At 51.8% G+C, this 26,248-nt stretch overlaps 2 protein-coding genes across 2 annotated transcripts; one reads left to right on the plus strand and one right to left on the minus strand.

Annotated features, from left to right (window-relative positions):
- Positions 1–3: 3 nt before the first annotated feature.
- On the plus strand, positions 4–21,540 carry peds1a (plasmanylethanolamine desaturase 1a). Its single transcript, XM_088613574.1, has 7 exons — positions 4–175; positions 728–916; positions 10,551–10,670; positions 11,971–12,062; positions 14,306–14,450; positions 16,736–16,948; positions 19,512–21,540. The coding sequence occupies exons 1-7, from the start codon at positions 169–171 to the stop codon at positions 19,631–19,633; spliced, it is 888 nt and encodes a 295-aa protein (XP_088469700.1). The 5' UTR covers positions 4–168; the 3' UTR covers positions 19,634–21,540.
- Positions 21,541–21,980: 440 nt separating this feature from the next.
- On the minus strand, positions 21,981–25,809 carry LOC148644633 (uncharacterized). Its single transcript, XM_088613573.1, has 5 exons — positions 25,427–25,809; positions 24,510–24,647; positions 24,163–24,298; positions 23,325–23,727; positions 21,981–22,228 (listed from the first exon to the last, which is right to left on the minus strand). The coding sequence occupies exons 1-5, from the start codon at positions 25,610–25,612 to the stop codon at positions 22,024–22,026; spliced, it is 1,068 nt and encodes a 355-aa protein (XP_088469699.1). The 5' UTR covers positions 25,613–25,809; the 3' UTR covers positions 21,981–22,023.
- Between the last annotated feature and the right edge of the window lie 439 nt (positions 25,810–26,248).

A 26,248-nucleotide genomic window follows, 5' to 3' on the forward strand; every position in this document is an offset into this window, starting at 1 on the left:
CCCCCGCCTCCCCGGCCCGTCCCGTCCCGTCCCGTCCCGTCCCAGCCCAGCCCAGCCCGGCTCAGACTCAAGCAGCTCCGCTGGTCCTGCGGCGCACGTCTAGGGATCCTCGGTATTTTCCGCACCGTAGTACAGTCTGGGAGTCACAGAGACCGCCAAGGCGCCCACATGGAAGGTAATAAACTTTACTTTTTTTATTATTATTATGATGATGATGATGATTAAATCCCGGAGGATGTGAGTTGTTCTTAAGTACATTTTCAGAAAAGCAACCCCCCTCCCCCCCCGTATTTTGCTCGGTGAAATCAAGTTAAAAAAAAAGATCAGCCAGAACAGAAGCTAGAGACCTTCCCTTTAAAAAAGCTCTGTCAGCTGTCAAAAGCCGCAGACAGAAAAGTTTGGGTTAATTACAGCTCTCAGCGGCGGCGGGCCGTTGTGAGTGCATGTTTAACTTTAAGAGCTAAAAGAAGAAGGGTGGTTCAGGTTCATTATGCAATTGTTTTTATTGACTTTCTAATGTGCATTTCGCGGAACAAAAGCCTTAGCGCTGTCCGGGGGGAAGGTGCCGGGACTCGGCGTGCCGGCGGTGTATTTCCGGGTGCACCTGGGTGGCGTGCAGTAGTAACGCTCTCGACCTGTTAGCCTGTATCAGCTGGTGCTGAGGAGCAGACTACATCCTTTCCCGCAAGAAACCCCCACAACTGGCTCTGCTCTTCCCGCACTGTAGCGGAAGCCGAGAGCGCAGCGCGGGGAATGGCGGCGGCTCAGCTGACGGAGACGGAGATCAAGCAGCGGTCGATGGCGGAGGAGGATCCGAACGGCAACGAGCACGGAGCGGCCGCCCGCAGCAGCCGAGCCCCTCGCTGGGGGCCGCAGCACGCCGGAGCCCGGCAACTGGCGCAGCTCTACTCGCCCGGTAAGGCAGCTCAAAGCGAGGGCCGTGCAGGCAGATGAGAAATCGCAGCCCATGTAGTCGAGCTGAAACTCCAGTGGCGCCGGGTGACCGTGCATTTCTAGCGCTATAATTTTGAAAATGCACAGAAAATGGAAAACGGGCGTACGGGTTCGGAACCAGGACCACCAGCGGTTTCAGACAGAGCCTGCTCTACTGCACCGCCTGACCCAGTGCCCACAGTTGGAGCGCCGCGCTGTTTTCAGCTGCTGGCCCAGGCTGACGAGACGCACCGAATTGATCTGGCAGGTTGCTGAGATTATTGAAATGTTTCATTTGTTTAACGTATCCCCATATGTGGTTTGCTGGAGACTAAACACAAATACGAGTTTCCTGTGCTCCGCAGTCCGCAAAGGATGTTTTGTTTGCTGAGAGTATAAAGACAGTTCAGTGTTTTCGGCGAAAGTATAATAGGACGTATTTCAGCCGATCAGTGTCTAGATGCTAATGCAGGTGTTCAGGTGTGAATCTAGGCTGCTCCTGCAGCTGTAAAAGTGTATTCTAAGAGACATGGGGATAGGTACCAGAAAGAGCCAGGAGAGATAAAGGCATTGGGGTGTTGACTATCCACGTCTTGTGAAAAGTGGAGATTGAAAAACCAGGCCCCAGCTTCAGCTGTGTCTGTTGTCTGAGAGAGGATTGAAAAACTCGAGATCTGCACGACTGAGTGTTGGGAGATCTGAACCGTGAAGCAGCTGGCGTCTTCTCTCTAGCCAGCCTGGGGTTCTTATAATAATAAGAAATTATACTTCTTTACACTTATATAGTGCAGTATATAGCGCTTTTCTGGACACTCCACTCAAAGCGCTTTACAGGTAATGGGGATCCCCTCCGCCACCACCAGTGTGCAGCCCCACCTGGATGATGCGACGGCAGCCATAGTGCGCCAGTACGCTCCCCACACACCAGCTCTCAGTGGGGAGGAGAGCAGAGTGATGAAGCCAGTTCAGAGATGGGGATTATTAGGAGGCCATGATTGGTAACACCCCTGCTCTTTTCAAGAAACACCCTGGGATTTTTAATGAACAGAGAGTCAGGACCTTGGTTTTAGATCTCATCTGAAGGCCGGCCCCTTTTTTACAGTATAGTGTCCCCGTCACTATACTGGGGCATTGGGACCCACACAGATTGCAGGGTGAGCGCCCCCTACTGGGCCACTAACACCTCTTCCAGGAGCAGCCTTAGCTTTCCCAGGAGTCTCCCCTCCAGGTACTGGCCAGGCTCACCCTGCAGGGCTCCAGTGGGCTGCCAGTGGTGACCTGCAGGGTGACGGAGCTGCTCTTGTCACCAAGCCTGCAGCTCCTGGTATGAGGGAGGGGCTGACACTGGCGTGATGTGGCAGGTCCGTGCCTGAGGAGCACGCTTCTTCATGCCACTCCCGAGCCACTGATTAGCGGGGTCATCCCATCCTGGGACAGGGCCCGGCGCCGCGTGGAAGCTGACAGTCAAAGTTGTGTTGCAGTCGAAGGAGCTGGCTCCACGGGTAGTTCACACATAGTTCACAGTTTTCCGGGGCCCTTCTGCAAATGAAGATTCAGGAGAGGCCTTTGTCATCCTTGCAATTAAAAAAAAAAAAGAAATCAGTTTAATTCCGAATGCTATTAGACTGATAAAAATCATAGGCTGAGGCAGTTTGTCTGCTGCTAAGTATCATCTTAAGCAAGCTGCTGTGGAACCTCATTAATTACTCTTGTTGTGGGGGGGTGACTCCGTTAATAAGTTAATCTAGTAATGCATTTTGATCTCGATGAGGGTTTGGAAGGCCGGCTGGAGTTTTCTGTCCACTGACCCTCAGCGGAGAGGGGCACTTTCTGTGGGCTGGAGCCGAGCGTGTAACAGAGACCAGTCGAAAGGTTTAGTGGCGTATCGTGGAGCAGCCCAAGCCTGACGGCCTGAGCAGGAGGCACTTGCAGCACAACAGGTCATTATAGCTCAGCTTGCCCGGCGGGCAGGGCCAGGGGTGAAAGGTGAATGGCACAGTTAAGGTGCAGGTCAGTAAACGCAGGCCAAGGATGATTGTCTTTGATGAACCTGAAGGTGACTCATAAGGGCAACACACGATCTGCCTGCGCTCTGACAGGTTGATATTTGCTCAGGGCTTATGCCAAGGGCCTGTTTGTGTTGCTGACTTGATATCCTTGATTATGATTTTGTTTGTCCCTGTGGGGAGTCCCTGGCCGGGCAGTGAAGGTCAGCGGGAGACCCCTGCATGGGCAGCACGGGACGAGAACGGTGCTCCTTTCCAGTGAGAGACCCTCTGTTGTCCAATTTGTCTGTCTCTCCTGGAAGGTGACGAGAAGCCCTTCGCTCTGTGCCTGAGTCCTCTTTTGTCAGCGTGGATCTAGGGATTCTGTGCCATTGTCTCGGACACATTCCCGAGACCGAGGGGAGTCCCCCCTCCCCGTTGAGGCTCTGAGCAGTCTGTCTCGGTACAGAAGAGTGCGACAGGATCTGCCGATCTTGGCAAGATGCAGATTGAGAAGGGTAATGAGCTCTGCTCTTTCTGCCTTGGTGGGGCTTAAAGGATGATTGGATTGAATTGATGAGGCTTTAGGCTGCTCAACAGACTTAAAGCATCACTGTAGTAACCTCTGGATGAAGAGGCAGCTGCAGGTCTTTGATATCCTTGGCTGCTGGATTGCTGTGCATGACTTAACTGCACTTTGTGGTCTTGTGCCACTTATTGATTTCTGGTTAGAGCAGCAGGATGTGTCGTGCTGCTGTTTTGATCTTGTAAAGCACCTGCTCGGTCTTTGAATTCTCTGGGTTTTAGCTCCCTGCCAGTGACCTTGGCTCCGAAAGGGTCCTGTGTACGTCTTCTGCTGTGAGTCACGCGTGCACGGCACTCTACTGAGTCATGATGACACCGGCTGTTCTGACACCAACAGGAAGAAAAGCCTGTTTTTTGCTACTGGAGGGATGCTGAAGTCATTCTCATGCTAAGAATAATTCAGGAGATATAAAACACTTCAAATACCCTTGAGGTACTTTATATACAGGGTTACACAAGCCAGGGAGTTTCAGGGAGGTACACTGGTAAATAATACTGCTCAGAGTTTTATTGTGGCTAATCTGTAAGCTTTGAAGGTGTTCTATAGTTTTCAAGTTAATATTTTAAAGCAAGGCATGTATGCTTTTCACTCAGTTATTCAGGTCTCTGATAAGCAACATGAATGAATAAAATGCATGGTTTTGTGGCTCGTAATCCCTTAGTAAACACAGGGGTGTTAGGCAGGGTTTCTGTTCATAATGTACCGTTGCTAGGGGTGTGAACCAGTTCTCTCTTGTTCTGCAAATAGATTTGCAAATTCTTGCGATTGTTGAGAACAGAGATGCAGGTTAACAAAAACTGAGGTTTCCTTATGAACATAGTGCAGAAGTGTGGCATATGGTAACATCTAACAAGAAGACACCTGGCAGCTTTGTATGTCGTAACTTGGCACCTTGTCTATACATTACACCCAGTGATGAGAGTTCTCAGGTGTTCTGTATTGAATTCTGTATGATTTATTTTGTTGTACTGGTACAGTAACACACTGCTGGTGCTGTACTTTGAGATAGCAAAGTACCTTGTGTGGACAGAAGAAAACCAGATGTTCGTTTCAAGTCATGAACCATTGCAGCTTGTGCTTTCAGTGTCTCTGCCTTTGCTATCAGGTTTGACAAGTCCATCACTGGAGTAGAGCAATGAAGAACTGGACTCCTATGTAATAATAATAATTATAATAATTGCTTACACTTATATAGCGCTTTTCTGGACACTCCACTCAAAGCACTTTACAGGTAATGGGGATCCTCTCCACCACCACCAGTGTGCAGCCCCACCTGGATGATGCGACGGCAGCCATAGTGCGCCAGAACGCTCCCCACACATCAGCTATCAGTGGGGAGGAGAGCAGAGTAATGAAGCCAATTCATAGAGTTGTACAGGACCCTTGTCTCCCATGAGTGTGCAGTGTCTAGTGCATGTCTATAAATGCGTCTGCATTTGAATTCAGGACAAGTAAAGGAGTGTTGCTTTGTGTTAGTCTGTGAATAAGGCAGAAAGCTTAAAATGAACTACCTGCTGTAGCTCCTGCAGTGCATTTCAATTATTCACACAACAGGCCAGTTGAATACATTATAAGTTAAACTAAATGGCTGTTTTAATATTTGATAGAACTCAGAATAAGTGAATTCGGGTGACTTTTTCTAAAAAGAAATGGATGATTCTGTCTGGGAAGTGCTTACGTTCCTAGGTATTTATTTTATTTTGCTTTCCTTCTTGACAGAAAGCATGATAGGCTCTTCTTCAGTGGAAATCCTGAAGTGGAGGTCTTAACCTTGAGACTAGGATAGTGAAGGACCTTTGGACAGTCCTTCCGCAGTGTGTGTGGGACTGTGCTGATAAAGCAGTGTATCCCCTAATCTCTGCCGCACGTGTCCGTCGGTGCCCGCATGCTCAAAATAAGGTAGCTAACACAGATACCGAGTTTGGATCCGGCATGTACTATGTCAGAGCAACTTGTAATAATGGAACTGGATCCAGCTGCTGTGCACTCTCGTGTGTCGGGTCATTCCTCCTGCTCTCTAGATTAATTTGTTCCCCATATAGCGCTCTAGTTTGTCATCCAAGGTCACTCTTTGTGCAGTCCAGTGCCGATCGCCCCTCTAGGATGGAGAGCAGCTGTCATTCGGGCTCCTCCAGCCTGCCCAGAGGAGGAGCGGCGAGCAGCGAACAGACCCCTTGCCCACGTCTTCGGCTCCTGCCTGCAGCCAGGCTCTGCTCCCGCTCCAGGCTCCGTTAGCCAAGAGGAGCTGCGATCCCAGGAGGGGCAAAAGCAAGGCTGCTGCTCCATTCCATTAGCCTGACACCCAGATGATGAGGAGTTGGCTCTCCGGGGAGATGGGCAGCCGAGGGTCACTTGTCTGCTCTGTGGCCCCTGCCTCACGAATGAAATCCCCTGTGTCTGTGAATAAAAAGCACTCAGTCTGACGTCAAGCCACCGGCCGTGTCTGGAATGTGTCAAAGCCCTGGCTGCGCATGTGATCCGAGCTCAGAGTTCAGGCTTGCCGTAGTGATCATCTACTGTGCGTGTGTGTGTGTGAAGCTGGCAGTTGTACAGTAAGTGTGTTTGTTACGTGTAGTGGCCAAACCAGAATGTTCGGTTCGTGCCTGCGCGTGACTGTATCTATAACAACCGGCTGTCCAGTTCCACCTTGCCTTTGTAACTGTATGCTTGCAGCATGTGTATTTTTGTGTGTGTGTCCATGGCAACCAGCTCGGAGATGTGTGCGCCTGTCCGCGGTGAGAGCGGAGGTCCACAGGGTCTCTGTGTTGGAGTCCGTGTGGCTGTCTGGCTGGCAGGTGGAGCTGCCAGCATCCGAAGGCACTGCGCTGCACGTGTTGGGTGTCCGCTGAGAGCAGGAGGAGCAGGGGCTGTATCCGATTTGTCCTCCTCGAGGTCAGGGGAATTCTACCTCTCTCTGCCACTGACCCACTTTTCCCTGCTGCTGCTCTCCGGTTTCTCTTCTCTCGGTGTCATCTGATGGCGGGCCAGTGAGGGCCACCAGTTCACTCCAGTCCCATCCCAACCCCTCAAGTCCCCTCCTCTGGAGTCCCATTCTGTCCCCTCCTCTCCCGTGCCCTCCCCTCCTGTCCAGTTCCGTCCCCTCCCCTCCTGTCCTGTCCTCTCCAGTCCTCTCCTCTCCTGTCCCCTCCCCTACTGTCCTCTCCTCTCTAGTCCAGTTCTGTCCACTCATCTCCAGTCCTGTTCTGTCCCCTCCTATCCTATCCCCTCCCCTACTGTCCTCTCCTCTCTAGTCCAATTCCATCCTCTGCTCTCCTGTCCCCTCGTCTCCTGTCCCCTCGTCTCCTGTCCCCTCCTCTACTGTCCTCTCCTTTCTAGTCCAGTTACATCCTCTCCTCTCCAGTCCTGTCCAGTCCCCTCCCGTCCCCTCCTGTCCTCTCCTCTCCAGTCCCGTCCCCCTGTGCCCCTCTCAGTGCAGTCGCCCTCCCTGCGTGCCAGGCCCAGAAGACTCTTCAGCAGGCTGCACGATTCTGGAAGAGAGCTTGTTTTTACACGCGGTGATGCTGTAACAGAGCCTTGGTGTAAATAATTGAGTGAAGTCATTTCTGGTGCCTCCTTAAATTTCATGTTTTTGTTGAATAGTGTTTTAGCTCCAGTTGAACTCGGCTCTGTAGTACTGCACCTCATGGGAAGACGTTGTCGTTGTTTTGAACCTTTTAAATGGGAGAGGAAAAGAGACCACTGTCAAGGACTTTCCTCTGAAACAATGACAAATTGTAATTACAGCAGTTAAGGCACCATTGGTGACTTCTGTTGCCTGTACCTAAATACCCTGTTTGTTACACTTCATCACAACCAGTTTCCTTAAAAATGCTTAGTGCACTACAAACTGAAGAACACGGGCGACAAATTCTCCGTGACGACTCTCGGGATTGAACGTTTTTGGCTGCTGTGTTTTAAGTTCTATATTTGTGCTTTAAAACAGGAGAGACTGAAGGACAACTTTGCAAGGATTGGTTATCGACAGAGAGGGCTTTTCGACTCCTCTCACTCCCGTTTGTTCTTCTGTTGCAAATTTAACCCAAGAGAAGACTTCACGCTTGCAGTGTAAACAAATTAATTTTGAAAAATGAGCATGCAAAAAGGTCTCTCTCTTTTTTTTTTTAGCGCTTGGCAGTTGTGAATGTTACTAAGTTTTGTCCATCACTGATTAATGCCATCCCTATTAATTCCCTGCGATGGAGGGTTGGAGCTGGGGGGGTTGATGCCTGCTCTGAGCTCGGAGAATGCCGGTGTTCTCTTCGGTGGTTTGTGTTGTCAGGAGTGTATTAATCAGCGCGTCTGCTCCTGTCCCCTGGACCAGGGGTGTTTCTGTGCAGGCTCTGCGGCTCCGCCACTGTAGCCCCCTCAGAGGGCTGGCCTAGTTTGAATTCTCGCAGGGAGAGTGCATTCAAAGACTAGCGCGGACCACCTGACGACAGGCGCTGATCACCTGACACCTGACAGTGCCTCTTCTCTCTCTCTCTCCTCCCACCTCTCCGAAGACGACAAAACCACTGCGTTTGGCAATACCTGCAAATATTCCTCATTATATCTATTTGAGAAAAAATGTAGCTTTGGTCATTTTAGGATTAACTTTATTTTAGGAGAATGCAGACAGCTATTCACTGGATAGCTGCACAACCATGTGGATACAGAAGCAGCAAGGTATGGAAATGAATGCAGAAATTATCCAGTTAATAAAACAACTGTGCATCTGGGACGTCATACTGGATTCAATTCAGTAAATGGGTCTCTTTTGGTGGTTTCTTAAAAGCCTAGATGTTTTTATTTCTGGCCAGCTATTTCCCTTACTGTCTGTCTAAGGCTTATTGAATCAGATCACTGCATATTTTCCCATCGTTTTTATATGGAAATACAGCTTGATCCGCTGCAGGTCAGGGGGGTGACCCTCTCCCCTCTCGGTTTCCAGTTCATCCCTGTGCGTTTGGGGGCGACCTGCAGCGGGATCAGCTCGGGCGTGGCCAGCCTGCTCCCTCCTCGGTGATCCTGGCTCTGGCTGGATCTCCCACCTCTCAGCACCCCTGTCCCAGCGCTGGAGGACCAACTAGAGCAAAGCAAGCCACAAGACAGGAGCTCTTGCATCTGCTTGTGCGCACTACAGATTCACCATTTTGGCTCTCTCCGTGTCATTTCTCGCTCTCCAGCCGTCTCTTGCTGTGCGCGAGGCCACCAGAAACAGGTCTAGCTCGTGGTCTGACAGCAGCGCTAACGATGTTGCAGTGATGATGACACTGTGTGTGGGTATCGGGGCAAAGGGCTCTGTGGTCAGGGTCTGGGCAGGTGAGCCCAGGTGCCGAGGCGGGCACTATGAATAGAGAAGGCGCCACGAGAGCCGGCCACCTCCGATCTTCACAAGGAGGAATGCTAGGTTACATGAAATTTTAAAGAACCACCTCCTTCACGAAACGCGATCAGCTCTTCTCATCAGCTGGCACACATCCCTCTTGAGGCTGCCTTTGAGGAGGTGCAGGTGTCTCAGCTTGGGTTTTCGGGCTGGCAGGTGGAAGGGTGCTTATTGAATAATGCAGCTGTCATTTATTAAAGCCAGTTGCCCCTGCGTGCTGTCTAAGCTCGGGTGATCACATGCACTCGAGCTTCAGTTAAAAACTTCCATTCGGAGTTCAGAATGAGATAAAAAAACAGGGTTTTACCTTATTTGCTTATTTCTGGTTTAACCTTATTTGCTTTGGTGCTGCTCCCCTTTGGACAGAAGCAGCCTGTGCTCCTGAGTGTGCAGCATCAGCTTGTGATGAGGAGCAGTGCGGGGGCTCCCAGCGGGGGGGGGTTCCATGTGGCTCTGGGAGCGAGGGAGTTAAAAGGGCGATGGGAGGACTGGGATTTGGGAAAAGATGCTTCAGCCAAGCTCTACAATTTGTCATCTGCTCCCCCTGCCGTTCCCCCAAGAGGCAGAACGCGGGGCGTAAAATGCAAACACACTGCAAATATTTTTCAAATTGACTTAATCATAGCCTGCTAGAGGAAAATGTCTCTCGCTCTGCGTTCGCCTGCTCCCTGGTGCTGTGTCTCTGTCCGTGGAGGAGCTGCTGTGCTGTCTGATAGGGGCTCTGTGACTCGGGCAGCCTTGCTGCAGTCGGAGGCTTCGGCATGGCAGCGCTCTCCGGTTGTTAAAGAATTTTTACGGCCCGTTTCAGTCCGTTTCCCTGGCTTTTCCCCTCATTAATCCCGAAGCCTGGAGAAGGCTTTCCGAGCGTGCCTGTTTAGCAGGCCGGGCTGTCTTCTGGCCCCAGGCCAGGGCTGACTCACGGAGCCGAGCGCTGTGCGGCTCAGCTGTGCGGGGGTCTCCCGGGACTGGGGTCCTCTCCCCAGACAAGGCGAAGCACATCAGTCACCAGCACTGAACAGGAGGCACAGAAGACCAGCGAGTAGGACGAGCTCTGTCCCCCTCCCCCCCACCGCCCAGTCTTACCCTCATTAACAGCTACGAACTGGGTCCATCGAAATGACACATGCCAGGCTAATATTTTCTAATGTAAACAGAGCAGAAGATAAATGTTTGTAAATGCGTGTGCACAAGGCATCAGCAGTGTGTCTTTCCGCAGGCCAGTCCCAGGTCTTTATTACAGGTGATGGATGCATCTAATTATACGACAATGCCCGATCAGTGCAACACGTCCTTTCTTATTAAAGGGCTCACCTGACATTGGGAACGGGCGGTGCTGCATTCCTCTGCTGGCAGCATGCTAAGGAAGGAGGCGGGAAGCAGGGGGTTTGTCGGTAACAGCATCGCTAAAATCTTTTTCTGATCTGATGAGTTTTCTTCGCCTTTTTGCTACTAGATTGGAAAAGGATTTTGCAGCGTTTTGTCTTAATTCATAAGACAGTGTCCAGTAGTTTTGAGTATTTTTTTCCTTTGCAATTTCAGATCTGCGCCAGGGCGATGCTGCTGTGATTTTCAGCAGCCGGCGGTGAGGCGGTTTTGACGGTTTCAGGGGCGTTTGTGCCAGCCGGGGCCCGTGGCTGTTGTATTTGTGAACCTCATGCGTTGCCCCTGTCTCTGTGTGCAGGCAAGAGGCTGCAGGAGTGGATCAGCGTGGTCCTCTGTGCCTGTCTGGTGATCATCAACTTCCTGTTCCTGCTGCTGAACTTCTCCACCGTGTACACGTATCGGATCATCATCAACACATGTAAGTGCAACACGCAGCCCGGTAGTATGTTCCCAGCTGCTTATCTCTCGGGTTGTCCCTGGCTGAGGTAGATTTGAAAGGCAGAAAGGTGTGCTGGCAGGGAGTTTACAAAAGCTCTGGTTAGCAACTCCATGCCCTGATAGCAAATTGTTTGATAATTAAATCAGGTTCTGCTGTACAGCCAACCATGTGGGGGAGTGCAACTGGAGGATTAGAAATGGTGACAGGGAGAACGTTATGAATTGAATCGGCACTCTTTAATTTGCGCCAGTACTGAGTGGTACTTTTACTTGAGATTGCTTTATGGCCGGTATATTGGATGTTTGTCTGCATTTAGTCAGAATTAACTTCTTTCATACAGTATATACAAAATATGTACCGTAGAGCCTCAATGAGGACTTTGTCTACATCTAATAAAAGTCAATAAATAATACCAGATCAGTCTGGTGGTTTTATCGTATGTGATGCACTTGCTCCAAAGCTCTGCCAGGTTAGTCTTCAGAGTTTTCGTATGTCTTATTTAAAAGCTCTTTAATGGAGCTTTAAAAGAGCCACAGCCAGCAATATGATCTGAAAATTTCCCAGAAGAAGGTCACTAACATTGAAGTTGAACAGCTCTTTAAGTTCTTTTTCTCCAAAATTAGTTGTTAGCTTTAAACCTGCTAATGTGTTTGCGAGCCTGGTATACTGTTAGACACAACATTCTCAGGCTGTAATTTACAGAAAGGGTGAAGGATTTTTGATCACGCCCAATGTACCTGTCAAAAGACAGCCTTGTTGTGCAATGCACGATCGGGACAGGGTAGTACAGCACAGTACATCCGTCTGCCCCAGCACGCCGACATCATTAAATGTGTCTGGCAGGCTGAAGACCCACAGACCTCTCCTGCTGGAGCTGGTGTTCTGACTTCCCCAGTTTGACATTTATGAAGACACCATCAGATTTTATTTTTCAACATCTTATTAAGCGGGTTATGATTTAAAGAAATGTAACATACATGCAGAGTGGCCGCAGAGGTGCACACAGCTGAGATGCTGTCAGTCCTTACTGATGAGCTGGACCTTTCTGTGCTGCCATCTTCATATCAGCCACACACACACACACACACACACACACACACAAGCTCCATTCCTCTGGCCTTGTCCTTGAACCATGTACAGACTGGCAGAGAACACGTGAGGTGGGAGGGGTCTGTGAGCTGACACGCCAGGTGGGAGGGGCCTGTGAGCTGACACGCCAGGTGGGAGGGGCTGCAGTCCAGCAGCTCCCCACTTGTCTACAGATGTGTTGCTGTTGCAGTTGCAGGGATTGTGACTGCGGACTTCGCCTCCGGCCTGGTGCACTGGGGAGCGGATACCTGGGGCTCTGTCGACATTCTGGTCATCGGCAAGGTGAGCTGAGGGGGGGCCGGGGGGGTGGTCAGACAGAGATAGAGGAGCGGGAGAGCGGCAAGAGGCATAAACTCCGCCCGTCATGGGGGGGGGGAAATGGGGGACAAGAACATGGTGATGCTTTTCAGACCTCAACAAGAGCCAAATTCCCCACACTGTTTCTCTTCCATGAAAGTGACGGAAATGACTGAAATCTGAATAAAAATGGAATTATTCTGAAAAATCATTTAGGTAAAATCTTCAGTGAAGGAAGACAGAGAATTGTTTTTAATGTCTAAATCAGAAACCTAGTCATTGGCTCCAAAAAGCTGGGTGGACACACTGTTGAGACACAGAGCACCTGCCCCCTGGGTGTGGCGGTTCTGCAGGGGCGGGGCTCCTGGGCCCTGGGTGTGGCAGTTCTGAGGGGGCGGGGCTCCTGGGCCCTGGGCGTGGTGGTTCTGCAGGGGCGGGGCTCCTGGGCCCTGGGCGTGGCAGTTCTGAGGGGGTGGGGCTCCAGGGCCCTGGGCGTGGCAGTTCTGAGGGGGTGGGGCTCCTGGGCCCTGGGCGTGGCAGTTCTGCAGGGGTGGGGCTCCTGGGCCCTGGGCGTGGCAGTTCTGCAGGGGCGGGGCTCCTGGGCCCTGGGCGTGGCAGTTCTGCAGGGATGGGGCTCCTGGGCCCTGGGCGTGGCTCGACAGGTCACTGCTGATTGTCCACCAGGTGAGATAAAGTAGGGACAGAGCTCAGTCAGAAGCTCGTACCTGAATGCAGAGATCCTTTCGTTACTCCCCCCTCCCCCAGCAGACCCATTCCAAAAAAGGATTCTTGAAGGTTATGAGCAGTGACGGCGCCATTAATAATGTTAATGAATGTCTGTAAGGGGCTTCATTTGGCTGATGGCTAACTAAGCTTGCGGAGATTCATGCTCAGTAGTCTTCACCCCCCATCTCTGTAGTATTGGTAAAATGTCACCCCCCCCCTTCTCAACACAAGCTCCTGGCTCCCTCCCCACCTCACCAGCATGTCAAAGGGTGAAAGAGCACCCGACTCCTGGAGCAGCACGGCTCAGCAGAATGCAGAGAAACCCCCACTGCTCTGCAGGCTAGCTGCAGTTTTTGGTGTTACACAAGAACCTTTGTTGTTTGGGGGGCAGATCAGGAGACTGGCTGTCTCTTGGGTTGAGGCTGAACAGGGAGAGAAGGATAAAGTATACAGGGGGGATGTGCTCATGTGAGTAAAAATGAAAAAGGACACGTCTGGCGTTGAAGTCGCCATTCTCATTATGTGTTTAATCATAATGAAAGGAGGAATACGGGCTCCCAGGCTGGCCCTAGTGAGATGCCCAGCTCCGAGGACAGTGTTGTGTAGGAAGATGCATGTTGCAGAGGGTCCTGTGGAGCCTGTATGTCATTAGTGGCAGTGGGGGCCTGTAAACGCTTCAGAGTGAAATCGCACAGCGCAGGGTTATGCTTCTGCGCCCGATGGCGGACGTTTTTTTTTTTTCGGTTGTTTAGTATAATTAGGATTTGCCACCTGGGAGCGGCGGACTTCAAAGAATCGAATTTGCAGAAATCTAAATGAGTATTTTAGGCTAACTGTGTGATGTTAAAGATTAAAGACGGCACTTAATGGATGGAGATGCAGTGTAGGTCATGCAGTAATATTACCGCAGGATGATTGTAAAAAAAAAAAAAAATTAATCTTTCGTTGGTCTTGGCAAAATCTATTTCTCTTGCAGCTCTAGAGCAGCCTCCTCATGCCGATGGATATTGTTCCCAGTTATTATTGGAAGGCAGGAATGGCAGGTGGTTAAATGATTGGGGATTAACGATAGTATCAGCCTGGCCGTGCAGCAGTGGTGTGTCCACACAAACAGCATGCCCATGCTTTTGTGTTCCATCAGTAACTTCACATACTTTAATCTGAGGGAAGGAAGAGAAGATCAGTATCTTAATGTTTGATGTGTGCTCCAGGTCTCTCTGTACGTTAACTGGCTGCAGCACTGGAGCTCTATACTGTAGAACAGTGTCGGACAAACACTTGGATCTCAGCACTGCTTTATTACTACTTAATTTAATTGCTCATTTAATGACCTGGCTGTCCCAGAGATCAGTGTTTTGGAACAAATCTTGTCTCTTGCTCTTTGAGTACCTCTGCATCAAAAACAGTAGTGTGCGAGGGAGAAGGGCCAGCCCTGCTTCTGGAGAGCTAGCGTGCCGGGTGACTGCAAGTGTTCACTTGTCCGATTTGTTTTTTCTTTCCAGGCCTTCATCCGACCGTTCCGAGAGCACCACATCGACCCCACGGCCATCACCAGGCACGACTTCATAGAGACCAACGGGGACAACTGCATGATCACCATCCTGCCCCTGGCACACATGGCCTACAAGTTCCTGTCCTACCCCCCCGGTTAGTGTCCCACCCCCCTCCACTTCCTGTGCTTCCTCGCCTCATCCACGCCGACTTGCAGGCTGGGTAGTCAGTCCTGCCTCTGCTGCAGGGCCCCCTGGCGAGTCACCCTGAGTGAGTTCCTGAGCTTCCTTGTTCTCCATCCCTGGAGTAAGAACTCAAGAAAGCTTGCAAATGAGAGGAGCCATTCTCTGGCTCTGTCCTGTTTGGAATTTAGGAGTTATTGATCTCAGGATCCTGTCGTTCTTAAGTCTCAGCTGTTCTGCTGATGGTGTTCTCTTTGAATCTGACCAGCAGTTAAATAAGCACCGCAAGGGGCTGCGACGGTGTTGGGGCTCCCTGTGGTGATAGCGCGGTGTTCTGTGGATTTATGTCTAGCGCTCTGCTGTACAGGTGATCTTGCACTGCTCTGCGCCGAGCCCAGTTGGTTTCTCTCTCTTTCTCGGGTGCTGTGTAGCGCGGTCTCTGCAGCCTGTGGGGCTGGGCTGGAGCATAATGCTCAAGACCTGTGTCGCTCCTGTCTCCTGTCCCCGCCCCAGAGGAAAACTCTGGAAACCCTATAGGGGAGGGCCTGGTTCCGGGTGACCCCGATTTGTTAGGGCTCGTTGTGACTGTAGGCACGTGGCTCAAGACTTGTCCAACTTGGAAACGGGCAAGCTGGTCAGACTGGAAAAGCTCTCCATTTTAAGTCCAGCGTTCAGCCAACTGGCACAATGGCACACTTCCAGGAAACCTGGGAGGAACCTTGTGAGCCGCTTAACGTGCGACTAATTAACTCTTGCATCTTTTTCTTTCTCCCTCACGTTGGACAGATTGAACCTGGGTTAAAAATGACTGAGCACAGTGGTTCTGCGCTGTACATGCTTAGGTCTGGCCTTTGTGCGTGTTCATGTTTTTCCCCACAACAAAACACTAAGCTAAAACCTGAACTTCCAGAATCACTCCAGCCTGTAAAGCAAAGAGCTTAGATCGCCCTCTGGTGGACAGAGAGCAGCACTGCCTGTGTGTGCATTAGAGTTTGACCCCTCCTGACGATGAAGTGGTTGAATGTGTGCCGGAAGCAGTGTAGACGCTAGATTTCAGAAAATGAATGTTCCATGCAAATTTATTGCTTTGGTTTTTATGCTGATATTGTGGTGATCCAGGGGTCTCTTGGTTGTTCCCTGAAAGTCTGCTGGAGTCGATTGCAAAACAAAGACCACAGATGACAATGTCGAGCTGCAAAAGCTGATCCTCAGGTGGATGCTCAGAATATTTCTTCTCCTGAGCGAATGTCAGTCCCTGTTCTCCGAGATCCAAGCGTGCGAGTAAGGGAAGAGGCATCGATGCAGCCGTAGAAAAAGACAAACTTCCTTTGTCAGTGCGTTCACGTATCTGCTTTCCCCTTAAGAAAAGGCTGAGGCGCAGTTCTGGAGCCAGACTGGCCCTGCGTGCTTCAGGAGTGCTGAGCGGCAGACGGTGTTAATTCCTTCACAGCTGACGCAGGGGGGAGTTTGCGATAGTTGTACCAACAAGGTGTTAATTGGTGTTGTTAAAATAAGCCAGTGCTTGCTCCACGGGACCTTTTGATTGGAGTGGCAGGGTTTATTTATTTATTTATTCGTTTCCTGCCTCTTCTTTTTAAAAATGTGAACCGGGGGTTCCTGGGGCTCGGGATGTCAAGTGGTCGGGTTGGCGGGGTAATTATTCTGGTGAGCCACGGGTTCCTCAAGCCAGAGCAGGAGCCCTGACAGCCTCGGCTGCTGTTCGCTGGGTTAGAAGCGAGTGTGTTAAACAGGGCAAGATAATTCCCCGTCGGGGGCAGGTTAACGAAGAGGTCAGCGTCCCCAGTGCTGGGTACTGAGGAACAAAGACTGTTCTGCTACAGCCCTAATGCTGGCTGACAGCCTGTTGTTCTGCTACTCTCATTGTCGTGTCTCCCCGAGTGACCAGAGGCAGACATGCTGTCTGTGGGGGGACAGTTGACTATATTTAAGACAGATCTGTCGTACCAGGTGCCCGAGCAGGGCTGTCCCCTGAAGGTGTACATTTCGGGGTATTGAGGGGCGCCCCTGGCACCCGTGGCTGTAAGCTTGTTGTTGTCCACAATAAAGCAGAAGGCAGGGCCGCTCCTTGCTCTGCTTATCGGGGTGAGAGGGTAAAGATCACCCCCTGCTGGTCAGTTGGGCCGTTGCTTGCAGCGGTAAGCTAGTTTACAGTCGCGGAGGAGGACTCACATAGGGTGCCCCCCCCCCCCCCGAATTCCCGCTAACGGCCCTCCCCCTTCCCTTCCCGCTGTGTTCCAGAGGCCCTGGCGGAGCTGTACCCCTGGGAGTGCTACGTCTTCGCCCTGGCCATCTTCGTCACCATGACCAACCAGATCCACAAGTGGTCGCACTCGTACTTCGGCCTGCCGCGCTGGGTCACCCTGCTGCAGGACCTGCACATCATCCTGCCCCGCAAGCACCACCGCATCCACCACGTGGCCCCGCACGAGACCTACTTCTGCATCACCACAGGTAGGGGGCGCACCAGGGTCTGCGGGAAGTCAGGTTGCTTCATCGCCAGCACCTGTATCACCCTGCAGGTCAGCACTGGCAGCCCCCAGCTCAGCAGCGTGCGCCCTGGATGGGAGACCTCCAGGGAAAACTATGGCTGCTGCTGGAAGAGGTGTTAGTGGGGCCAGCAGGGGGTGCTCACGCTGCGATCTGTGTGGGTCCTAATGCCCCAGTATAGTGACTGGGACACTATACTGTAAACAAGCGCCGTCCTTCGGATGAGACGTAAAACCGAGGTCCTGACTCTCTGTGGTCATTAAAAACCCCAGGGTGTTTCTCAAGAAGAGTAGGGATGTTACCCCAGCATCCTGGCCAAATTTCCCCTTGGTCTTTACCAGTCATGGCTTCCTAATAATCCCCATCTCTGAACTGGCTTCATCACTCTGCTCTCCTCCACATTGAGAGCTGATGTGTGGGGAGCGTTCTGGCGCACTATGGCTGCCGTCGCATCATCCAGGTGGGGCTCCACACTGGTGGTGGTGGAGGGGATCCCCATTACCTGTAAAGTGATTTGAGTGGAGTGTCCAGAAAAGCGCTAAATAAGTGTAAGAAATATTTTTTATTATTCTTATTAATCCCACAGCAGTGCAGGGGTAAAGGCAGCGCTTGCCGCCGGACTAGAAAAACAGCCTCGCATAGGGTAATAAATCCGAGACTTACCTGTCTTGAGAGCGCTAATTAGCGTGTGTCCGGTGAGTTAAGGAGACTGTTATCTATCAGTAACAGACGCTGTGCCTCAGCTTTGTCAGGACATCAGGATTGGTAATCTCCTCACCCCGGTGCTTATCCTGTTCCTGACATCTTCTGTTTTCACAGAAGGGGGGTATATGGTAATGATTTAAGTGTCGGAAGAGAGGCTGTTATTTTTCAGCCTGATGGGGGGGGGGTTAGGAGGTCGGCTTTTAATCCACCTGGGACTCCCATTTTATATTGTAATGTCCTGCGAAAGTTGCATTTTCTCCAAATGAGTCGCGACCCCTTATCATGACAGAAAGATTTGCCTGTGTCTGTCTGTCTGTCTGTCTGTCTGTCTGTCTGTCTGTCTGTCTGTCTGTCTGTCTGTCTGTCTGTCTGTCTGTCTGTCTGTCTGTCTGTCTGTCTGTCTGTCTGTCTGTCTGTCTGTCTGTCTGTCTGATCGCACGTGCCTGTTGTGGGAGACCCCTCTGCTGCTCAGCGGTGCGCGAGAGGGAGAGGTGGGCACTGCCGGAGGGGGGCAGTTTGTAGCGCTGCGCACCTATGATGAGTGGGATTAGAAGATGCGCTGGTCGCAGTGGACACGCGGCTCGTCTCCGCGCACAATGCTGTTCCAACAGCTCCCCGCTTCCCCTTCCGGGGGCCCGCCCTGCGCTTTTGTTTTTAGTGATAGACAATCTCCGCGTATGTTGAACGGTAACCTACTGTCGGCGCTAACAGACAGGCTGCGCAGGGAAGGAAAGCAGGTGGCAAAAGGGAAGCGCTTGTGCTGGCATGTCTCACTGGTGCCGTCCGGCAGGGACAGGACCAGAGCCGCGTGGGGCTCCCGGGGGGGGCTGACGCCAGCGCTTGAGCTGAGAAAGGCTCATGGGAAGGGCCGTGTCCGGGGCTGTCCAGTGGCTGGTGACTGCAGACAGGCTGTCCTCTCCGCCTTGCGGGCGCTGTGAAAGGCCGGTTTAGCATTCATTTCCCTCTCCTAAGCCTTGGTACTTTATGCGGTCGGCTTGTGATGTGACCCTCCCCCTCACGTAAGTTTAGAAACATAGAGTAGGATTCTGCCACATTCTTTCGGGCCTCCCGCCCGCGCTGAGTGGAACAGGCTGCTGTGGTCTTCTTGCCGTCCGGAGGCGGGCAGCACCACCTCCGCGCAGTGGGAATCTAGACTTGGGGACTCGGTGGGGTCTTGTGCCACAGACATCAGCCGGCAGCCGTATCGCCCTGCAGCTCCCAGCTGGCAGCCCAGTGGAGCCCAGCACCGTGAGCCTGGCCAGTACCTGGAGGGGAGACCTCCTGGGAAAAACTAAGGTTGCTGCTGGAAGAGGTGTTAGTGGGGCCAGCAGGGGGCGCTCACCCTGCGGCTCATGTGGGTCCTAATGCCCCAGTATAGTGACGGGGACACTATACTGTAAACAGGCACCGTCCTTCGGATGAGACATAAAACTGAGGTCCTGACTCTCTGTGGTCATTAAAAATCCCAGGGTGCTTCTCAAGAAGAGTAGGGGTGTAACCCCGGCGTCCTGGCCAAATTTCCCCCTGGCCCTTACCAATCATGGCCTCCTAATAATCCCCCTCTAAGAATTGGGTTCATCACTCTGCTCTCCTCCCCACTGAGAGCTGGTGTGTGGGGAGAGTACTGGTGCACTCTGGCTGTTGTCGCATCATCCAGGTGGGGCTGCACACTGGTGGTGGTGGAGGGGATCCCCATTATTATTATTATTATTATTATTATTATTATTATTATTATTATTATTATCCTGCCTTTACTTACAGTGTGCAAGCCTTGCCCCGTCAGCGAGCACTTTAAACCACCCCCTCTCTCCCTGTCCGGCAGGCTGGCTCAACTACCCCCTGGACTGCCTGGGGTTCTGGCGCAGGATGGAGGAGCTGATCGAAGCCCTGACCGGGGAGAAACCGCGCAGCGACGACATGAAGTGGGCCCGGAAGATGGAGTGAAAAGGGGTTTCGGGGTTCTGGTGGCGGTGCAGGGAGCGGGGGAGGAGACTTCCCTCTCTGCTGCACAGGCGGCACCTCAGGACAGCGGAGACGCCCGCAGAGGAGAGGGGAGCAGAGCAGAGCAGAGCACGGACTTCGCCGGTGGACCAGAACCGTCTAGCATATCCTTCTTCGTGGTGCACCCGAACGGAACCAGTACCTTTGAAGCAGTTGTGCGACTGTAGTGCAGTTTTAAAAAAAAACCCTGTTCGTGGTCAAGCGCCGAAAGCAGGCCAGCTGGGCCGAGGGCAGCAGCTGTGCCAGCCTCTGTCCCTCCTGGTGCCCAGCGGCGGGCTGCTCCGGTCCTGCCGCTCGGCGGGTGCCGGGCTGCTGAGCTGATTGGCGCTGTGCCGTCACGGATGTCATAAAGACCGGAGGTGGGGCTCTTTGGCACTGAACGCGATGCAATAACGCCGGAAGCACAGGGGTCAAAAAGAAGCCCTGCTCGTGTTTGTGTGTGAAAACGGGAGAAGCACTTGAATACCTGCCCCCTTTCTCTCTCCCCGGTCACAGAAACCACCCCCCGCCTCACACACGGAAACATCCGCTCAGCGAGGCTGGAAAAGAAGACCCTCGGAACCACAGCACTTTGGATCAGCCGGCTGCAGGTTCCGGTTCTGGTAGACAAGTCGGTGCCGGCTGGGCTTGGCACCTCGGGCCGTTTTCAGAAACATTGCGTTCTTTTCCCACCGGTTTCTTGACTTGACCGCCCCCTGATGTCCCGAAATCAAAGCAAAAAAAGGTTTCGATGTCTTCTAAGAGCTGCGAGGCGAGCGTCTGGAAGGGTGTTGTGTCACTTCCCCTGCTGTTTCTGTGTCAGCGTGGTGAGGAAGCAGCAGGTTCAGTTTTGCGCGACGGCAGCGCTTGGCGCTGGCGGACTGGCTGGGGAAAGCGAGGGCCGATTCCGCACTGGAAAGTGAGAAGGGGGGGAAGAAGAGAGGCTTCAGACCTCCTCTGGCTCCGTGGCCTGTCTCCTGCTCTTGTTCGTTTCTCCGCCCCCTGTCCAGGCAGCCTGAAACCTCCCCCTGCCAGTCCGCCACGCCTGCCCTTACAAGAGAGGAGAACCCTCCCCCCGCCAGTCCGCCACACCCCGGCCTCGTCGCTGGCACTGTGTGTAGAGGACCGCTTGTCCCCCTTGAAAACTCTTCCAGTCTATTCCTTTATTATCTCATTCCTTTATTAGCCTATTCCACTGGCCCCATCCGCCCCTCCTAAGATTAACATACAGCTATAAACTACCTGCAGCTCAGCTCTTGCCTGTAGGGCTGAGGTCTGTCAGCTTTGGGGGGTGGGGGGTCTGCAATCTCAAGCCCCCATTTTCACCTTTTTCACCCCACCTGTCCATGTGTGTGCATGCGAGTGTGAGCATATGGGTGTGCACATGTGCACGTGGGTGTGCGCGTGTGAGCAATAGCAGGTCAGGCACGCTGATCCCTTCTTGTTCCAATGGTATTCAAACTGCTTTGCCATGCAGAATTCAGCTTTAAAACTTGTCTAGTCATTTTCCAGCACTTGCAACTCCTTAAATCCACTTTATTTAAAACGCTGTACGGAAATTTGGTTCTTGAGATTAACGACCAGCTTTGTATTTGTTAACCCTGTTCTAAAAAACTGTTACACGTGAGCTGGTCTGCCTTAACTGATGTTTTGTCGATTGTATGATGTATTTAAAAAGCACTTTTTGATTCTATACAATGTTTTGGGGGGTTTTGTTTTAGAGCAATGAAATAGTTTATTTAACCAAGTTCCCTTTTTGCTTTTGTTTTTTTAACAAGCTGATGAAGACCTGGGGGTAGATTCGTACAACAAGGATCTTGTTTTAGAACCTCCTCTGTTGTACTGTAAAAAAATAAAACTACTTTCGTTAACACTGCTGTCGTTTCCTGACTTAGTAGCATGGTTGGAGTGCAACGTGTAGCGGCTTCATGGGTTTGTAGCGCGACGGCAGGCCAGTGAGTTAGGACGGCTCCCTCTTGTGGTCGAGTGCTGTCATTACAATAGTGTGATTCTGTTATCACCGTGACCCTCTGAATTGAGAAACTGTTCCTGTTTCTAACCTTGAAACAAAATACCCGAGAGGGAACAGCGTGTCAAATAAGGCCATCCAAGCTAGTCTGGCTCTCCAAGAGCCCTGTTTTTTTCTTAAATAAAGGAGATCTCAAACTTGACATAAGGCTGGACTTTGGCATCAGGCCAGATGTGAGAAGCTCGGCTCAAAAGCACAGTTCGGAGTGAGCCTCTTTCCCACATTTGTCATTCCTTCCGCAGGTGGAGCAGGGCTTGCCCTTTAGTTATCGCATCGCACGAGAAAGGAAAACATTTCTTTAATCAACCTTTCACATCCTGTATCTTTAAGGTTTTAAATCACCAGCCCCTAGCTTGAGAAATGGAAGATGGGGGTTGTTGGGGGCAGGGGGGGGCGTGGGGGAGCTCTGGAAGATGGTGCCGATGTCGATCTCCGAGTCCTTCATGTGCGGATGGATGTCCACGTGGATCCCGCAGTCCCGGCACTGCTCCAGCAGTGTGCGGATATTGCTGTCGGTCAGCCTCAGGTACCTGCGGGGAGGTGGCAGGTGCAGTCAGGTCGGTGCACATGGATACAGGGGATGTAATATTCATGCAGTTTCTCTGTCCTCAGTACTGCATATTCAGTGCAAACACTGAATATTAAGTGCATGGCGAAAGATGGAGGTCCTCAAAATATTTCCACATCAAGGCAACAGTGATCAAACTTATTTCTTTTTAAGATTTTGATTTAGAAAGTTTAATTTCCTTATCTGATATCAAAGCTGTGTGCGCTCAGTGCATTTTAATGTTCCTTCTAATTGCAGTCACTGTGGCTTTCCAGATCTCCAGCTTGTACTGCTCTCTGCTGAGATCTGACAGACTGTGCCTCAGGGCTGGCAGTATTGGCATTTCCTGTGTGTGCGTGTGTCTGTCTTTGCCCCTGTTCCTTATTAAAGACAGGTCGTTGGACAGGGCTGCTGAGGAGAGTCAACAGCCTGGCAGCTCAGCAGAAATCCCAGTCCCTCCCCACTCTCTCTGTCTCTCTCCCTCTGACCCAGGTGCCCAGGGGCCAGCTGATTTCTCCAGGGTGCGACTGAACGCAGCATGTTCAATCTGGTGGCAGCAACTGGAGCTGAAAGAACTGGCTTCTCCAGGGGAGGATGTGGCCCAGGAGTGAGTGACCTCCGACCCCTAATGCAGGCAGCCGCCTCGGAGCTCTTTTCTTGGGCAAGTTGTGCACCATGAAGGGTGGCATCAAGGGAGATGGGTGTCAGTGCCCCACAGCAGACTGAGTGCTCTGCCATCAGGCAATGCCCAGATCCCTGCTGAATTCAAAGGAGCAGTGTTACCCTACAGCTGATGCAACCACAATAAAACATTCCTCACTGGCAGGCCTCATGCTGTGCCTATTCAAGAGAAACCTAGTCAAGGCTGCTGAGACTCTTTCACACCACATGCTCAGAAAACACTGTAAGTGTTTGAGCGGAGACTGTGGACTTCATTTTAATGTGGCAGGGATCTGAGAAAGGAGATAACTCCATTGCTGATTTCTGCCTTCCACCTTGATGAGGAGAGTCTGGACAGGAAGGCTGTCAGTCTGGAGAGATGTGAGTCTGGAGCTGGTACTCCAGCTGTGAGAGTGTACCTGCAGCTGAGGGCCTCCAGGGGGTGCAGTGCTGTGGCTCTTTGTGCTTGGTGCTCTGTGGACCGGGCCTGAGTCTGCAGGTCCCTGACTCTCCTCTGCAGGGTGGTGTAGCCCATCATGGCATCCTGGAAGCAGCGCAGGTCTGGGGACAGCTGAGAGCTGGGCCGGGCAGCCAGTCCGGGCAGGTGGGGCACGGAGCATGTGTTCTCAGGACAGAAGCTGGTCCTGCTGGCCGCCTGGCTGAGCTGGCACGATGACCTGAGGTGTCTGCCGATCAGAGAGGCATGGGGGCTGTCCAGCCGCTGGCTGGGTCTGGCTGTGGCTCTCATGCCCGCTGGGGGCTGGCACTTGTGGGCGCTCGGAGACATGCCCAGCTGGCTGAAGGTCTGAGAGCTGCTCAAGCCTGGATAGCGGCACACGTGGTGTCAGGTAAACCTCTCTTATCATTCTTTCATCATTTTACACTACGGTTCAACACTCTACAATTGCCATTTCATTCTTTTTTGGGAGCCCTGTGTATATAAGGCTTCAATCGATAAATCTCTTCACTGCAAGGATTTCTTTAAAAAATGTTTACTTATTTCCTTAACAGAAAAGTGTCTTGGGTTATCTTAAAGTTTTGCACTTTAACAACAATGCTACAACAATAAAATAGTCTTTTTCTGAAGTTTTCCTCCAGAACTGCAGAGTCTTCGGCTTCCTGCTCTCCCCAGAGTTCAGGGTTGAGCCCTGAGGAACTGGAGCTCTCCAGCAGCAACACAGGACACCCTCATCTAAAGGGCAGGTTTAAGGAAGTGATGAGAAATGATGAAATGTGCTCTAGCATGCTGGATCGTACCATGCTGGGGCCTACAGGCAGTGCTGTGCGGGGACCGGGAGAAGCAGGGCGAGTACTCCCCCTCCTGGGTGTCCAGGGAAACTGCATCAGGGGTCAGGACATCCCAGCCGCCCACATCTGAGTCCCTGCTCATTCTCTGAGGACACAAAGGTACAGTCACACACTTGCATGACAACACAGGCACACAATCATGTGCTGACCTGAGAGCACACACATGCAGCCACAGACGAGCAGAAAACAGCAGTTCAGTCTCAGAGGAGGGGCGGGGGGGGACTTCATTTTTATCGCACTGAGAGAGGCATGAGTGGGCTCAGCTTCTTCCTGTACGGTGGCGCTGGCAGTCCTACCTGGAACTGGGTCTGGCTCTGGAACCTGTGCGGGCGGACCAGCTTTTTCAGGGCCTTTCTGACCTTCCTCTCCTCCCGCCTCCAGCAGCTCTTCTCCAGCCTCTCGCTGCTGTCCAGGGCCTGGCTCAGCTTCTGCAGCTGTCTCGGGGAGGGACGCGATTACTGAGAGGCATGTCCTGGCCCGGGGGCTAGAATGCCACTGCCCAGCTTGCCTGACCTGTTTCCAGCGGCGCCGGTTTCTGCCACTACACGGCCATCAAAGACTTGAGAGGGGTGAGCTTGAAACGTAAAGACCCGTTCCGTGCTGCCATACGAAGACAGCGACCCGGCACAACCGCTGAGGTGTCAGCAGAACCAGCACAGCTGCTCCAGAAAGAGCTTAGAGACCTGATTGACTCGCAGACCTGCTGCCCCAGTTTGGTGTGGAGCATGACATGGTAACAAGCCTCCTTGTTCAGATGTCAGTGTCACCAAAAGCTAGACAGCCTGTTGCTTAAAGTCCGGGCACTGTTTCTGCAGGATGCCCTGTATGAGCTCTGGTTCTGCCTCCCGGTGTTTAACCCTGAAACAGTTCACCTTGTGTTCAGATGAGTCAGAAATCCACAGTCCGTCTGCCATACTGCTGGACAGCTACTACAGGTGTATAGTTCACTCCTGGTGTCTGTATGTTGCCTTAGACCAATATTGTTGAATAATTTCTGAATTAAAAACTGTTCATGTGTGACTGTAATGTATTGTAATTGTTTGTGTGAATATGCCTTTCATTAGGAAAATGAGTGCACTCATTAGCTTGGCTTGTTTGGTGCATCTTAGGCCTTCATTACAACAATCCACTGCCAGATTACTGATGTCTCTCTTTTCTCACCCAGAACAGCATCTGTACCAGCCCCTCTGTTTACCTAGTAACCATCACTGACCTGGAACGACTCTCTGTGGTTTGCTGCGCTCAGAAACTTCATGTTTTTGCTGTTGATCCAGTCCAGCGTGACTGCAGGCCCCCTCTCTCCGAGATACTTGACACTGCTGTTGCTCTGACTGGCATGAGGTATGTCTGTGAGCCCTGGGCCTCGTGCGAGGTGCACACTTTTACTGCCACGAAACATGCCTGCAGAACGGCTTGTATCTGTCTGCTCTGTACTTTTAAACAGGTGCAGCCCTCAACTGTGATGTCATCAGCGATGTCATAATGTTCCATAACACTCATGGAAATCTTCCCGTTACTGGCACAGCAAACCCAAGGAAAAATATAATTCCCCTGGTCTCTCAAGCTGTTCCTGGAGAGGCTCCAGTGAATTATAGATCAGTGACTAAAGATCATCTTAGTCTTCAAGAAATAACTGGTTCTATTAAGTAAAAGGGAAATGAGTGGAATGAAAATCAGAAATTTTCGAGCTATTTAAGGTCAGGGCTGGAGACCCCATCTCTCGATTAACATTTAAATTACTATTTTTTTTTATTTCTTTAATTTCCAGGCTGGAGACAAGAATCAAGCCTGCGCAGTCTGAGAAGTGCCCGCTCTGAGCAGTCAGTCCTGGTGCTGTGACTGCAGGCCACGTGGGAGAAGGACAGGCAGGGGGCCTGGTCAAGTCCTCAGACCCCTGCCCTCTGAGTTTGCGCCCCCCGGGTCCTGCAGGGGGCAGAGGTGAGGGAGGCCGGACAACACTGGCCAGGTGCTGAAGGGCTGGAACAGTACGAGCCGCAGTTGACAAACTGCTGATGCAGAATCCTGAAGGGATGGC

Source organism: Lepisosteus platostomus, chromosome 20 (genome assembly GCF_059453375.1).
Source record: "Lepisosteus platostomus isolate fLepPlt1 chromosome 20, fLepPlt1.hap1, whole genome shotgun sequence".
Taxonomy (NCBI): Eukaryota; Metazoa; Chordata; class Actinopteri; order Semionotiformes; family Lepisosteidae; genus Lepisosteus; species Lepisosteus platostomus.

Excerpts from the sequence above, each read along its gene's own strand:
- peds1a (XM_088613574.1), top strand. Across the intron at positions 917-10,550 it reads GGCGCAGCTCTACTCGCCCG|GCAAGAGGCTGCAGGAGTGG; the intron begins GTAAGGCAGCTC and ends CTCTGTGTGCAG. Across the intron at positions 16,949-19,511 it reads CTACTTCTGCATCACCACAG|GCTGGCTCAACTACCCCCTG; the intron begins GTAGGGGGCGCA and ends CCTGTCCGGCAG.
- LOC148644633 (XM_088613573.1), bottom strand. The coding sequence starts at position 25,612 with ATGTTTCGTGGCAGTAAAAGTGTGCACCTCGCACGAGGCCCAGGGCTC. Across the intron at positions 24,648-25,426 it reads ACCACAGAGAGTCGTTCCAG|CTGCAGAAGCTGAGCCAGGC; the intron begins GTCAGTGATGGT and ends TCCCCGAGACAG. Across the intron at positions 22,229-23,324 it reads CTGGAGGCCCTCAGCTGCAG|GTACCTGAGGCTGACCGACA; the intron begins GTACACTCTCAC and ends ACCTCCCCGCAG.